General features: G+C 39.7%; 1 protein-coding gene across 1 annotated transcript in view; it reads left to right on the top strand.

Moving 5' to 3' along the window:
- Positions 1 to 7: 7 nt before the first annotated feature.
- SPATA7 (spermatogenesis associated 7) overlaps positions 8 to 15704 on the top strand; it is a 38525-nt gene continuing 22828 nt past the window's right edge. Inside the window, exons 1-4 of the mRNA XM_042047944.1 lie at positions 8 to 77; positions 12025 to 12105; positions 12727 to 12819; positions 13691 to 13738. Of these exons, the coding sequence (XP_041903878.1) occupies positions 38 to 77; positions 12025 to 12105; positions 12727 to 12819; positions 13691 to 13738 (262 nt within the window). The 5' untranslated portion in view covers positions 8 to 37. The remainder of the gene's footprint in view (positions 78 to 12024; positions 12106 to 12726; positions 12820 to 13690; positions 13739 to 15704) is intronic.

A 15704-nucleotide genomic window follows, 5' to 3' on the forward strand; every position in this document is an offset into this window, starting at 1 on the left:
CCCGGCCGGGCCCGAAGAGGCGGCGCCGGCCGGGATCATGGGGCTGAAGATGGAGAACGGCGGCAGGCGGAGCCAAGGTGCGGGGGACTCGGTGGTGGCTCCGGGAGGAGCGGGGAGCGCTGGCCGCGGCGGGGCGGGGGCTGCCGGCCCGGGGGATGCGCTGCCTTCCGGCCTCCCTCCTCCCTGCCGGCCGTCGGAGTGTGGGGCGCGGCCCGTCTCGGCCGGGGCTGGAGGCAGGCGGCGCCTCCTCTTTCCCCGCTGGCGTGTGGTGATGGCGAGGAGCCGGCAGGGAGCCTGCAGGGCAGGGAGCCGCCCGAGCCGCCGTGGCTCCGGCAGCGGCGCTCGGGGGGATCGCGCCTCGCTGCTGTCGCACGCGGCCGCCCCGAGCTGTGCCGGCCCGGCCGCCCCGCGTGGGGAGCGGGCGGGCGGGGCCGTGGGACGGCGGTGGAAAGGGCCGAGTGCCGCGGCTGTGAAAGGGGACGCGTACAGCCCGTGACGGGCTGTAATCCTCCGAGAGCCGGGGCCTGGAATTGTCTGTCCTAGAGCCGTCATCGCACCGTGCCTCCTTATTGTAGTGGCATGGAGTGCTGCTGCGGGCAGCGCTTCAAGCTGCCGGCATCGGCCGCCGCGTTTGCGAGGCCGATTTCTGTGCCAGCTTTTTTTCTTAATCAGTTTTCATTTTCTCCAAAGCTGTTATTCATGGATTATTATGGATTGTACCCTGTGTGTACAACATCCCATGGCGTTTGGCTGTAGATACAAGTGTTTCGGTTTGGTGGGATTTTAATGCAAGTGTAGTTGAAAAATAAAAGACTCAAAAGTTTTAAAGGTCTCATAAAGTGATAACTTACCCACATTTAACCATCCGTGGCCTGGTGCCCTGTTCCTCTGAACAGTCCTCGGGGCATTTGTTATTCCTGATAAAAAGAGGCATAAACATGCAAAAATGCTTGCATAAGCCAACTGTGGCTCTTGGAAAGTACCCAAAATATTTTTAGATATGAACTGGATTACATGCATAATGTAAAACAATAGTAGGAATTATTCAATGCTGCACTGTAATGTCAAGATCACATAGAGCTGCATAAGGTCAGAGCCGTTTGAGATAACATGCTGTTGTGTTGCATCTCGGTGTCGTTTCCAATCTTTGGAGACAGTGACAGATGCCACTTCAGAAGATGTCTGGTATCAAAGTATAGTTCCAACATAAATTCTAATATTACGTAGGAATATGAAATTCAGAGCAAAAACTAGAATCTTGTGCACCCAATTTTTATGTTGTCTTACATAGTGTGAAGGCAGTTCTATGACAAATACATCCTTTTTCTGACAATTCTTATGGTTGTCAAAATATTTTTATAGACAATCAGAAAGCGTGCTGATCGTCTGTTGACCATAAAATGGGAATAAATAGGATGCAGGATCTAAATTTCATTCAGCTTGTAGCAAGCTTTGTTTGACTGACTAATGTTTAACAAAAAAAGAAAGTTCAAAAGTAGGGAAAAATTACTGTGTGTCTGTTAAATTGGGAAGCCATTGCTTGTCTGCATAGGAGGTTACAATGGAGGCAGAAGTGTGTGACTGAAGAGCCCAGTGCGTGAGTTCTCAGGCACGCAGGAAGGATTCTACTGAGAGCAAGGATTAGCACAGGCAGAGAGACTAATACACTGAGCTGAGCTGGAAATCTGTGTGCCTGAGCAAACTTGGCAGAGCAGCCGTTGGGTTGCTTGCAGTTCATGAAAGGGGGAGAGCACATCGTATTTATGGTTTCTCAAAAGAGTTGTATCTAAAACGTTAATACAGAGGAGGTGGGATACCCTATTCCATGTCCTGGTTGCATGCCATGCAGAGTTTCTTGTTCAGACTTAGCCTCATCATAGAGAAAGAACCAAAATTTTATACTTGTTTTTTATCAGGGCTTGTTTTTTCTAGTAAGAACAGTGAGCAAATACAATTTTTTTTTTAAATATATTGGGGTATATAGGATTTGTATGTAGTCTTGTCAAAGTTCAAATAAGGCTGAGGCTTTTTAACCCCCCCCCTTAGAAATGTTGAAGAATTAATCCGTTATGTTTTTCCCTTATTCCAGATATAAATTTCGAAGTTATTTACTGTAGTAATTTCAGGAGTCAGTTAATATACTCACAGATTTATAGTATGACCTCAAATAATCTGAATACTGTAATTTTAAACCAGTTTTGTTGTTTAAATCCAGTCTTCTGCATTGGGCTGTTTAATTCCCACAGCCAGTGGGAACATGTACCTGAACAGCAATACGTAACAGCATCGTGCACTTACTGTTAATCAGTGACACATATTTGTGCCACTTTTACCTTACAGCAATGGGGAACTCATCATTACTGCTGCATGGAGGCTGCTATTAGGTTTAGGCAGTTTGCACAGGCTTCCAGGATTTTAAAAGAAAATTAAAATGCTTAACATGTTTGCAGACAACACCATCTTATTTAGATTTTTCCTGCATTGTAGGGAGTCCTTGCATTAAGTACTAGTCCTTGCATTAATCTGACTAGAGCTGAAAGGGTGTTAACACAGAGACTTGTGAACTACAGGGGTTTTATTCGTTCTTTTGCCACTTGAACAAGCAGCTTATTAAGTTTACTAAATTACTAGTTTGGTAGCACCAGTTCCGTTTTCAGAAGCTGAAGTTTTCTTTGACCAATAAGAAAGATGAAAAATAATCTAGTTACATCTTCAAAGAAGGAAGGGCGTTTAGAAGTTTTATTTGAAACGTAATAATTTTAACTGAAATTGAGAAATGTTAATCACTGTTCTTAACTTTTTACCAAATTAAAACGTTCACTCAGTAAATCTCTTAAAACCTATCCTTAATTTAACCATTAGTCAAAATAGTCTATTAAGTGAGTTTTAGTCACTTAATGCACTTAAAATCCTGTCTCCATTCAGCAAATAACTTAAATTTGTATAATGACTTAAATGCCTAACTGCTCCCATTTTATTGAAGATTTCTTGCATGCTTCAGGAGAAATACCTGTTACAGTAAACAGTGTTCAAACCATTAACGCTAGTAGCCTCTTTGCTCCTTTGATTATATCCTGCAGCTTTCTCTGAACTCTGAAGCACAGTGGGTCAGGGTTTCTTTGCTCTCCATTTTGGGTGGGGCTGGCTGTGCATTAGAGTTTTGATAATGTCTTTCCAGGTAGAAATAGGAGCAGGTGGATGAGGGAGGGGACATCTTTGTAGGTGCAGATTATACTAGCTAGAGAGTTTTTTCCATATATGTAGAAGAATCTATGTAAAGTGTATCTATACACTTAGGTATAAATATGTTTTATCTCCTGGCCAGTTTGACAGTAGATATTGAAACACTTTCAGACTTCATGTTCATGGGGTGATGTAATATAGAGTTTCGTGTAGCAGTAGAAGCCAGCACATGCGTTTGTTGTGTAGGGTGTGCTCGTGTTCTACCACCCTTGAGTAATAGCACCATTCCCACAGCGGAGTTGGTACAACACTTGGCAACTTTCAAGACAGAAGTTTCCAATCTGTGTAATGAAAATTGGTTGTTGTTCACATATTACTGAGTAGCAGCATACAGTCACTTCTAGAACACCATCCCTCACAGACCCTTCTAGAAAATCAGAAACTGCTGGTGCCACTGCTAATTCTAGAGGCGCTGCCCAAGCCAGTGATCACATAGTTCTTAAGGTTGGAAAATCCTTTATGTTCAAGTCCAACCATCAACCTAGCACCACCACCATGTTCACCATTAAAACGTGTCCTCTGGTGCTGTATCTACACATTATTTGACTACTACCAGGGATGGTGACTCCACAGCTTCTTCAGAGAATCAGTTCCAGTGCTTTGCTACCTTTTCCATGAAAAAAAATTCCAAATATGTAATCTAAACCTCCCCTGGCAAAACTTGAGGCATGTCATGGGTTAGCAAGCATAGTCCCAGAAGTGATGTTCTTGCAAAGGTGTGCTTACAGCTTCCTCTGTGACCTGACAGAACCTATCAGCTGGCCAGTTTGAATATGGACGATTCTTTAAGCCACTTAAAGTTGTGACCGCCTCTGTGATCCACACTTAAGAATACACAAACCGCAGGGCAGAGCCTCTCTGTCTCGTTTCTGGTGCTGGGACAGGTGGCTGCGGGCCCCGTGCAGGGGCCAGCGGGCCACGGCCATCCTGGAGCCGATGGTCCCTGTTCCACCCGCGGAACCCCCCACCACAGCCCTGCTGTGGGCAGCCCCTCTCCAGTACAGCCAAGATTCAGCTGAAGCTGCACCACTGTCCGGCAGAGATCATGTGACCAACAGCGATAAGCGACATTCCAGCTGCAAGGCCTAGGTGAGATTAACCCTTTTAGTGCTGTGAAGAGCTGAAAACCTGAGGGAGAAGAAAGAGGAGATGCTTAAAGCTGAAATTCTGTTGTAAAGCTATGATGTATCAGAGTACCCGTTGTAATTTCGTGAAGGCATGGGGGGTTAACGCAACCGGGGGCTTGTCACCACAAGCCCCGGCGTGCCCTCGGGCAGAGGGGACGCAGCGTTGGCCTCCACAGCGTCCTCGCTGGACGGCTCAGTGGAATCAGCGTGAGATGGGTGCGTGCGCTGGCTCCTCCTCAGAGGAAGCACGTCCGGCAGCCGATGATCAGGCTGGCGTTAGCCCGGAGGCAAGGAAGGTGGGAGGGGCTTCTGGTGTGAGTTCCAACAGGTTTATTTGCAGGAGGGTCCAGGGACCGGCAAAAGCCCTGAGGAGACGCGGGCTAGCCCCCTTTATGGGGGGGTGGAGTAAGGCAGGGAAAGGGAAAACAACCAATGGGGTACAAGCAGAGGGGAGAATACAATTTTTCAGAACAAATGGGGAAAACAGGGAGGCAGGAGTCATAACAGGGAACCAATTAATAGCTAAAAAAGGGAGAACTTTCTGGAACAGGGGGAGGTAATTTAGGATTGGGAGCCAACAGGGGGAGGTAACCTAGACCTCAGTGATCTCTTCTGGTGACTGACATTTGATGGTTTCAGCCCGAGAGCAGGCTGAGCCACCCCAACAGGGGGTGGAGCATTCAACTTGTGAGCAAAAGCACCTGTGCTGAGATAGGCAGATGCTGAAGCAGCTGTAATTTCATGAGCAGTTTGAACAGGGAGAGATGGAAGCAATGAGGACTTTTGCTCCAAATGGAAAAACGAGAAGACCTCAGTTCCTGGAGATGCTCCCAGAGATAGTCCTAGAGATGAAGATGAGGAAGACCCTTTGCTCCTAGGGAAGGAGAAGGGCCTCTGTTCTTAGAGATGAAATGCTCCCAGAGATGGGTGAAGAGAACTTTTGTTTCTGAACGGCTCAACCTTAAAATTGTACCCCAGTAATTCAAGAGTGGACCCTCGAAAGCAGTTGTGGGAAAAGCTGCAAGTCGGGGGAAGGGACTCACATGCGAGCAGAGAACCAACCCGGGCGGCTGTCTCGTTGTGATAATGTTTTCATAGCAGGGGCAAGAGAGACTCCTCTTCCTAAATGGACTGAACAAGGTTATTATGGAAGTGGTGAACAGACTGAACATCTCAAGGGTTGTCTTTTTACATTGTCACTGGGAGAAGGGAGGAAGGTGGGGGGAGGAGAAGAGTTCTGAAGGTGTGGTATTTTTTTTTCCTTCTTTTAGGTCTGTTAATAAACTTCTTTATATTCTTTCAAGTTTGGTGCCTGCTTTGCATTTCTCCTAATTCTTATCTCACAGAAGGTAAACAGTAATGAGTATTTTGGACCAAACCACTACAAGGCTATTTCCTCTCATCCTGTCACTTGTTACCTGAGAGAAGAGTCTAACACCCACCTAATCACAGCCTCCTTTCAGGTAGTTGTAGCAAACTGACATAAATTCATTTGCTTCTGCCTGCAGTTCATATCACAAAATGTGCTACTGATACACACAGCTGTTTGCTTCTGCTTTTGGAGTATGAATAGAGCAATAGCTTGCATCCAAAACTTCCCTTGCTGAAGCTTGTAGCTAGAAAAATTTTAACAAATATTTTTAAAGAATGATTTCATCAAATATGACTCAAGGCTACTGTTCTATTTCATTAGATTTCTTAAATTTTTCAGAGGAGGGTTTGACTCTTGAAACTGAAATATAATTTTGGTTGCATGGTTTTAATTTATACAGAATACTGTAAGATTATTAATTCTACATGTCTGAGAGACCTAACTCTTAGGCATTGAGAGTATGTGTAAAGAAGAGCTTTTGTATAATCCAGCATAGTAAGTGTATAAATAGCACCCATCTAATTAATGGCTTAGAAAGTTATGTATAGTGCATGTCAGGGGGTGTATCCTTGTCATCATATTTTGCCTCTGACACAAATGATCCCATGCAAAATTCAGATGGAACATTTGGGACTTTATTTCAAAATTAGGGTAGTGTGATGTCTTGGCTCTATTCATTGAGGTTTGCTTCAGAAAATATAATAATGACTATTCTTTCTGCTGGTGGATTCTGCTGTTTATTAACAAATCAACTGTGATTCTTTTAAAGCTGGCTTCACATGTAAGACTTTATACTTGCAGAATTGATAGGAGTTCTGTTATCAGTGAAACCAGAAAGGGGTCCAAGAGGCTTCTGTTTCACTTTCATGAACAGGAAAGAAAATACAGGTGTGATAGTGACATGCTCGTTGTGCCTCACTGTAACTTTCAAATAAAATGGAATGCTATCTGCATTCAGTAAGTGGCTAAATCTAAAGCCATGTTTGAAGGTCTCTCATGATTGCATAGGTGCTGGAGAAAAGTAGTGGACACTTGCTGTGTTTTAACCTGTTCTCCTCAAGAAGGAGTCTGCTCTCTGCTGGCCTTTTCTTCTATCTGATTCTGCATCTATTTGCCAACTTCACCTGTCTGTGAGTAACAACTAGGAGCATTAGTATTACCTAGTGGCTGGGTAGGAGAAAACCCAACAAATTAATACACATTTTTTAAAGAAACTCATTGTGTTCTGTGTTCATTCCCAGATACATAAGTAGAGGTTAAGAACTAGGCAGCCAAGGATAAGCGACCAAAGAAGCTTAAAGTAGATGATCAACTGTAGTTCTATAGCACCTCGTCAGCCACAGCTGAGCAAGTAGGGGGTGTTTGAGGGGAGGAATGACCACAGGTAAGGAAAAGGCAGCAAATTGGGGACACTGAAAGGAGTTTAGGGGGATGCTACAAAGATGTAAGCTACAGGACTAGGAAAGCAGACCTCCTTAGTAGTATTACTAATAGAAGAATTTTTTTTGTTTTTATTAAGTATATCATGCTAATATGAAGGGAAAATAGTTAAAAGTAGAAAAATTAGTTTCTTATTTAAATAAATTAAGTTTAAATCCAATATGGACTTTCTTAACCAGGTTAATCTTTTAATGTACTCTGAGATATCAGTCTTTACTCTGTATATTTCTGTGTTATATTCATATATACAACAATTTTTGTAGCATAAAGAATTAATGGATACTCTCATTTAAAAATTCTCATAGTACCAAAAGGAGAGGAACATGTATTTAGGGTCATAATGTAATTCCTTTAAGCATGGTCTTGTCAGACATATTAGATTAGATCCTTAAAGGAGCTTCCATCACTGCTCAAAGTCATTTGGGATTTCACAGAGATTATTTAAACTGCTTTTGTTCTTTCCTCAGCATGTGTACAGCTTTAGTGCTGTAGTGTACTGTTAGTTGTGTAGAGTTAGAAGAGTGAATTCATTGGAGGAAGCCCACTGAAAAGATCATAAAACTGGTTGGTAGAATAAGGGTAGTAGTGGTAGACATCCTTGACTTGTATGAAATTCACAGCACAAACCTTCTGCATGTTGTTGCCTGAATTATCCGCTTGGACAAAGATGTTCCTTTAACTATTTCTGGTTTAGAGCATTGAGATATTAGGGAAGGAAAAAAGAAGACGGGTTGGCAGTGAAAGAAGCAAGAATACCAAGCCTTTATAAATCACTGTATTGGCTAGAGTGTTTGCAAAGGATTTGTCAGCTTAGGTCCTTATCAGGCTCAGAGGGATCAAATCCCATGCAAATGGTGTAGTTCTAGTCTGTTAGAGACAGAGGTGCTTTCTGCATTGCCAGCTGAGAGGAGGCCACTATAGAGCTGGGAATGCAAGAGTCCTGGAGCCACTGCACAAAAGGGTTAATGTCTTGGCAGAATGATGAGCATATTCCTCTGGAACAGCTGGGGAGACCTGAGGTCTAAATCCATCTGGGGCTGAGGGTTGTTTGAACCCAGGCTAAGGTCTGGGAGCTGCCCTTTGGAAATTACAGTGTTCACATGTCTCTGCACAGTTAAGTGAAGCTTTTATGTCTTGCAGTGCTAGATTTAGATGCCTGTATCCAATATCCCACCTAAGGTCTCTGTATTTTTTATGGATTATCTTTTAAGTAGCAAGTCTTGGTGGGTAAGGGTAGCATGATAGATGTATTTATTTATTTAATTTTTCTTTGCTATGACTGAAATGCATGCTTGTTATAAAAACAGTAAGTCTAATACTTGTGTTTAAAATCTTTTCTGGGAGAGCATGGTAATGAAAGACTGGTACATATTCATGTTCCAAATCTGAAATGGCTTTGTAGAAAAGTCATTTCCATAAATTCTGCCTATCCACTAACAACCAGGAAAAAAGTAAGCCACCAATTTCTTATTATTTTAATACTGTTAAATTAGAAATTAAGATAGGATGTATTTTAAATTAAAAATATAATTTAAACAAAATATCTTTAAATTCTCTTTGGAATAATGTAGTTATTACTGACGTTAGATACCAGCTGGAAAAAATTTTAGAGAAAGCTTTTTTTATTTTTTGTCTTCATTGTTGCTTAATGTCACAGAAGGAACTAAAGATCAAATAAATTTTTAGAAGTTTTAATTTTTTTGCTCTCTGTACTTTAGGAGAACACTTAGTGTGACAATCTTGATTTTATATTCAGTATGGACAGTCCGCTTACATCTATAAGGAAATTTATATTTAGATCAGATAGTTACATGTATCATATATCAAAGATATTTTTTTAGTTATCTTCCCATTGTTTGGTTTATATTCGATTAGATGTAAATTACTGAAAATCCCACCTTCTCCTTTAAAATTCTCTTCACATATCTAAGCCTTCAGTTTGTTTGTGCTGTTGTGCAAATAACTTTGAAAACACAGCCTGAATCCAAATAAATACCCATTCAAGTCAAAAGACAACCTGAAATTATAGTTGTGAAACATTTGACCCTTAACACTTTCTACCTTACTTCAGTAAGGTAGAAATAGCCTGCACGTATCAAATCCTCCAGTTTCTTCTCTGGCATTAGCGACATGCTTCTTCATTATAAATATTTGGCATTTTATAGAGCAGTTTGAGACTGAAGCTACGGGGAGGGTATTTTAAGTTGACCTCAGCGTAGAAGAGGTATATTTGAAGGAACATGTATGTGAAACAACCTGTAATTGGTTATTATTTGTTGCCATCTCTGTTTCAATAGTGCTAAGCATTATTTTAGCCAAATTAGTTTCTTTGACAAATTTTCTACATGTTTTGTGGAAACAGCTGGTTCAAAGAGAGAGCCTCAAATACGCTCAGTGATGAATATGTTACAGAGACATTTGAGTCACATTTTTTTAGCCTGAGATTGAGAGTGTAGGAGCAAGCACCATGGGATACCACAGGAGGACCATAGGAAAAGCTTTCATCACAAGTTCTGCTTTATCTCTTCATCACAAGACTTGCATTTAATTGAAGCTGTAAGAAAATGTAGTTTGCCAGGATAGAGCACACTTAGAATCCAACCAGATACTAAATCTGTTCAGCATAAACTTTTACCCAGCAAGGAAATATTCTAAACAGCAAGAAAATGTTATTTGTTAATGATGTGAAAGTTTTCAAGGAGCCCAGGTACTAGTGGGGCTGTAACCCTGGCATTTCAAGGGTATCCTAAAATCTGATGAGTCTGTTCTATTACAACATGTTTGTATGTGTTATCTTGCATTTAGTAGGGGTGGGGTTGCAAATCCCTCTGGACTGGGGACTTGAAAATTTTCCTTGCTGGCACAGAAGTTAGAACATGCAGGAGAAACTGGGATTTGGGAACACAGTGCAGGGAACATAAGTGCCTGATCAAAAGCCGTGGCATCTTGACAAATGGTGTTGTGTTTGTAGTGCCTTTGGAACTTTTGTCAGTTGGGGTTTTCTGTGTGGATTTGGAGTGATTTCTGTGCTGTCTGCATGTCCATAGTCAAAATAGAGGGCAAAGAAATATTTTTAAGTTGTCCCTCCTGGTGCTTTCTGACAGTTTTTCTTGCCTATGAAATACTTGTTTTTTCCTCCCTTCTCCTTTCCCGCAAGCCGGATACAAGTTAAATGTAAAGGACAGAACCAGCAGACAGTAGTTTTTCCGGTAGAATTTCCACTGTGCCATCTGCTGGTGATGCAAAGCAAGTGACCATTTCAAAGTCTGGTCTTCTGCAGTGCTGAACAGTTGTGTCTCCAGCTGAAGACAGTAAAAGCAACAGTTTTCTGAGTGTCCCTGATGGTGTTTAACCCGGGACAAAGTCATTTAGCTTACTTGAAGAGAATCAGTTGTAGTTAGAGCAATGTCTCTCTTTGTTTTAAGGTGATCATGCTTACCTTTCTAGGATTCTGTCAGATAAGGGTGAGTTGGAGGTGGCATTGTAAGCATTTACCTAACAATACCAGAGGTGCTTCCCTCTGGAATTATAGCCTAGCTCTGAAGCACAGAAAACAGTGAAATATTTAGATTATTACAGCAACTGTGACTGAAACACTTCTGATTCTCAGATGTCTGCTGTAATTTAGATTGCAGGTATTTGCATGGGAGGTTTTATCATTAGGAGAAAATTCTATCAACTGAATTTTATACTCTAACATTCGGGTCCTCCCAAAGACTTGCATTCTCCCAACACGTGAATATTGTAAATTCAGGAAGCCACAGGTTTCGGGGTGGATCCAGCTAGACCGTGAATACCACTTGTATGTAACAGTGTATGGTAGAGAATGTAATACTTTAACAGGAAAGAAAGCCTTTATTGGCAAAGGTTTGCAGTCATTGTGGAAACATTCTGAATCTAACAAATCTCTTAAATTCTTACTGTATGTTTGGAATTTTAGTATTTTTTTTAAAAATTGTCACTGTTTTGTCCCTATGTATGTTTAAATCACAAATAGAGATAAGGAAGGATTGTACTGTGAGGGGAATGAGCCATTTGCAATTGATACAGATGAGCAGGAATGTTGTCCTTTGGCTTTAAAGGTAACAGTATAAAGTTAAAACAGTTGCAGGATAGTGTTGAAAAAATCGGTAGTTTTTTTCTTTTTTTTCCTTGTCCCTTTTCAACTGCTGGTCTGGCAACTTCACAGCAAAAGAAGTGAGAGAGCACTGTTATTGCAAACACCACCTCTAATACTGTAAATCCACAGAAGCCTGTAATGTATAAAGGCTGGCTTTTCAAAGTACGAAAGTAATTCAAGATTGCCCTGGTATTTATGCTTTGTAAGAAAAGAGATTGAATCTATTGATCCAGATTTAGTGTCATTTCACAACAGGATAATGATTTTCATTTTCTTTTTTTTCTTATGATACTTTTTATGGCTTCCTATACTAGTCCTAGTTATTAAAAATTTAGTACAGTATGGCTTTTTTATAAGGTCTTTGGAGAAATAATGTTAAAACATTGTTAAATGAATGATTCGTTTTGCTGCAATCTCTACTAATTAAAATTTAAAACACCAGATTAACCGTCTTGTGCAACATGCAGTGCATGTTCTGATGCTCTGTTCTGCTGTTTAACTCCATGAACCACTGAGAGCACTCTCATTGTATCTTGGTGCTTAGATTGTTATTTAACTACACGTGTAATTCAGCGATAATAAAATGATTGAATAAGATTTTGAAAAAGATCGACTAGAACCATTCATGAATTCTTTGGAGAAAGACTTTATCTTGTCTGTAAAAATATGTGGGGGTATTTTTTTTTTCTAACTTTGGGTTTTTGTTTGATGTTTTGTTACAGCAAGTGGATACTCACCTATTGTCATTCCCAGATGTGGACCAGCAAGTCCATTTAAAGGACACTTAAGTACTAAGAGTAATGGTAAGTAACATGTGCTTTAACCAGAAGGTCGACCTGGTTCCTTTTATGTGAATTCATTGATTTTATGATTAAAATGTTTTAATAAAAACTTTTGCATTGAGCTTTTGTTTGGAGAAGTTTAATAGTACCTACATTTAGTATGCATTACTGAAAATACTTTTAAGGAATAAGTTTTGCCTTGACTGTACTGCTGGCTACAAATTGATAGCAAGATAAATATATAAAGGTGTCCCATCTGTATTAGCTGTAACATACATATTCCTTTACAGTCAGTAGTTTACATGGGCTAGTGTATACTTCTGTGCCATACTGACACCTCAGATACCTTTTTTTTTCAGAAGAACATAGAGTGAAGAAATGGGAAGTTTCTATGTTAACATTTTCATAGTCCAATTTCAGCCACTTTTGTAGCTATTTATTGTGTTAATGGCTCATTGGGGAAAAAAAAGGAGGCAGGATGATTTAATGTAATAGTAACTGGTAAAAAAACTGCCTTTGAGCAAAGAAGTTAAGCAAACACTGTTCCAAAGTTTGTGATTTTGAATTGCAGTTAATAACTGTTTAAAATATAGTATTCTTTTATTTGCCTCTCTAATGTTCAGGTATATTTTAATCTTACAGCTTTCTGCATTGACTCCTCTCGAAGTCTAACTGGCCAATACCTGATCAGAGATCACATGGTGTTTCATTATAACAGAATCCTTTCAGCCAAAGGTAAAAATGTGCGTGTATGAATGAACTGTGTCCCCCTCAGTCTCTCAGAATAGGCTCATACCAAGAAGGAATGAACTGGATTGTAGGAAGGTTACTGTTGTTACTTTTTCTAACCCAAACTGGTGTCAACAAGGAGATGTGGCTGCTACTTAATAATACTTTTGTATTACTGAGATGGGAAGTTTTGTATGAAAACATTTTCCTTAAGTGTTACCAAAGATCCTGCCTTAATTTTAGAGCACTTTGTGCTGTATTGGCTTCATTCTGCTTTTGATGAAATAATGCATTATGAAATAATAGGCTGAACTGAAAGTCATCGTGATAGTCATAAGAGAAAACATACAGAAATTATTTTAAGAATGAAGGCAGAACATTTCTAGTTGAACTCAGACCACTATGTCTTTTTTATTTTTTATATTTATTTCAAGAATTTCTTTTTTTTTTTTGATCTTTCAATGAATAGTAGTAGTGAGTTCTAAGGACTTTGAAAATTGCCGTGTGTGTTCACAACTGGGAAAATCATGTTACTGCCAGAGTCCCTACTCAAAAATACAATACTCACAATGTTATCTCTCATGTAACATACTCAGTATCCTCAGGTATGCAGGTAAACCTTTTGAAAGGAGTCTTCATTTAAGTAATGATTCTTCCTTTAAGTATGTATTTTATCCAAACAGCTTTATCTCACAAATCCTGTGACTGTATTAGTATCAACCTAATACTTTAAGTACACAGTAACTAGCATGTTTTAAAATAGAGAAGAATTAAATTAGTCTTTGTTCTGTGTTGGTTTATTACTACATTTTTCTAGATATCACATACACTAAGTAAATTCTGAATCACTGACATTTGGTGTTTTTCTTTTTTTCAGCAGCTGTAGACTGTTCAGTGCCCAAAAGTAGGTTGACCAGCATCAAATGTAAGTCTTTGTTTTATGTTGATTCTGCAAATGCTTCTGTAAAACTAACTTAGCAAAACAAAAAAGCCAGCATAGAAGAGTAACAATAGCACATAACCCGTAATTGAACATTCATGTATCTGCTTGTTTATTCAGCTTTCATATTATTCTTCAGCTACTTGTAGGAATCTGCAGCAAATGGAATGCTGGAGAGATGGATCTGGGCTGTCAATGATTAGCTGTGCTTAGCATGACAATTCATTTGCTTAGGATCCTTTTCGCCCATGCAGCTGGGTGAATTTTCTCCTATTGTATGAGAGGATGTAAGCTTGAACTCACAAGAAGAGAACAAGTAGTGCCAGGTAAAAGAGGAATTTTAGGAGGGTAGGCACCTGGGGACTGGGGCTGAAGCTTCTTGTTCCATTTTGCAGAAAACAGAGCCAGACACAAGCACACAGCCCCACAGCCTGGATTAAACTGCAGTTACTTTTTCTGCGAGTTGTCTCATTTCTTAACACTGCTAAAAGATATGAGCACTGTAGCCCCACTTCATCGTGTTAAACCAAAGTGCAGTACTTTAAAATAATTGATTTATGAAATACTAAATATATAAGTCAAAGGGGATAAATAGCAGCTGTTTGTTAAAATAACAAAGTGTATTTCTATCTGTCTTCAATGCAGTTAGAAAAAGTTCCTTGTTCTCCCATTTTATATTCAGTTACAACTAGTGAGGTACTGGAGAAAATGGAATTCTTCTTTTAGGATGGAAAGTTAAATCTTTTAAGGACAGAATACTTTGTGGTTAGTATCAAATTCAGTCAAAACGAAGTCATACTACCTTGTAAAATTACCAGAATAACTAGGAAATCAATCATCCTTTTGACAGAAAGATTTAATTTCATGAGCACTTTTTTCAGTAATTCAGCATAAAGACTTGAGCCTGAGTTAAGCTGCCTCAGGATTTCATTTATATGCTGTTCCATCTGACTGAGATTCCTTTACAAACAGATAAGAAACTCTGCTGTGCAGGCTGAAATTTTTGCTGTTATCAAAGAGGTAATTCCATGGGAAACACCTGCTTTCAAATTCATCATTATTGGTCTCACTTACTTCATGGTATTTAAAGTTAAGACTACCCAGGCATACCTTGTTCCGTTTCTGCACTATCCTTATAAATTCTAGATTTTTAGAGTGAAATTAAAAATTATTTCAATTTTATTTCATACCTAAAATTACAGTGGTTGCATTTTTTTCCCTGCAGTTCTATGCATTATTCAACAAGAAATACAGATTTCTGTTCTGTAATAGTCATGCAACCGAGTGTTACATGTTCAGGCGTTAAGCTCAGTGCAAGGTACCATTTGTAGAGTCTCTGGTAATTCACTGGAGAATCATTTTTCTTCCTCTGTCTTTTGTGAAACAGATTATGTGGAGATGACAGCCAATAGCTCAGACAGTAAGAACGTTGAAAATGTGCTGAGGGAGAAAAGTAATGGGAAAAGGATTTTAGAATATTTTCAAAACAATTTCTTCTTTCTTGCTGAAGATGAGACACAGGATTTATACAGGCACAGTTTTAACTTCAATATGGTTGAATATCAGCAATATCTGTATAGTGTCACTGAGGATGAGAGGTTTGCGCCTTTATTCTCACCATAGTTCTCTGTCTCTCATTGCTTCAACTGAAGCATATTATTACTTTTTTCTTTTTGTGTTCTTTGTCTTAATCGTTATTGAATTCCAAATAAGGTTTTTGTTCCCCCTCTATTTCGAGCTTTGGGTAGGGGGGTAAATTTAGTTTAAAATTATAAGATTTATTAATAGCATAGAGTTACAAAACAGAATTCTTGCAGATAGAGTTAAAAACATCCCCTGAAAATGTGCTTCATGTACTGTTAGAATAGCAGGTGAGTATTTCCCATTGGGGTTGTTGCCACGAGTCAGTCATTAGTGTTTAAGAATTAAACATGATACTGTAGTTGGCATT

This window comes from Corvus kubaryi, unplaced genomic scaffold (assembly GCF_017639235.1).
Source record: "Corvus kubaryi isolate FWS band 111438036 unplaced genomic scaffold, C.kubaryi_AGA036_p1.0 66, whole genome shotgun sequence".
NCBI classification, from domain to species: Eukaryota; Metazoa; Chordata; class Aves; order Passeriformes; family Corvidae; genus Corvus; species Corvus kubaryi.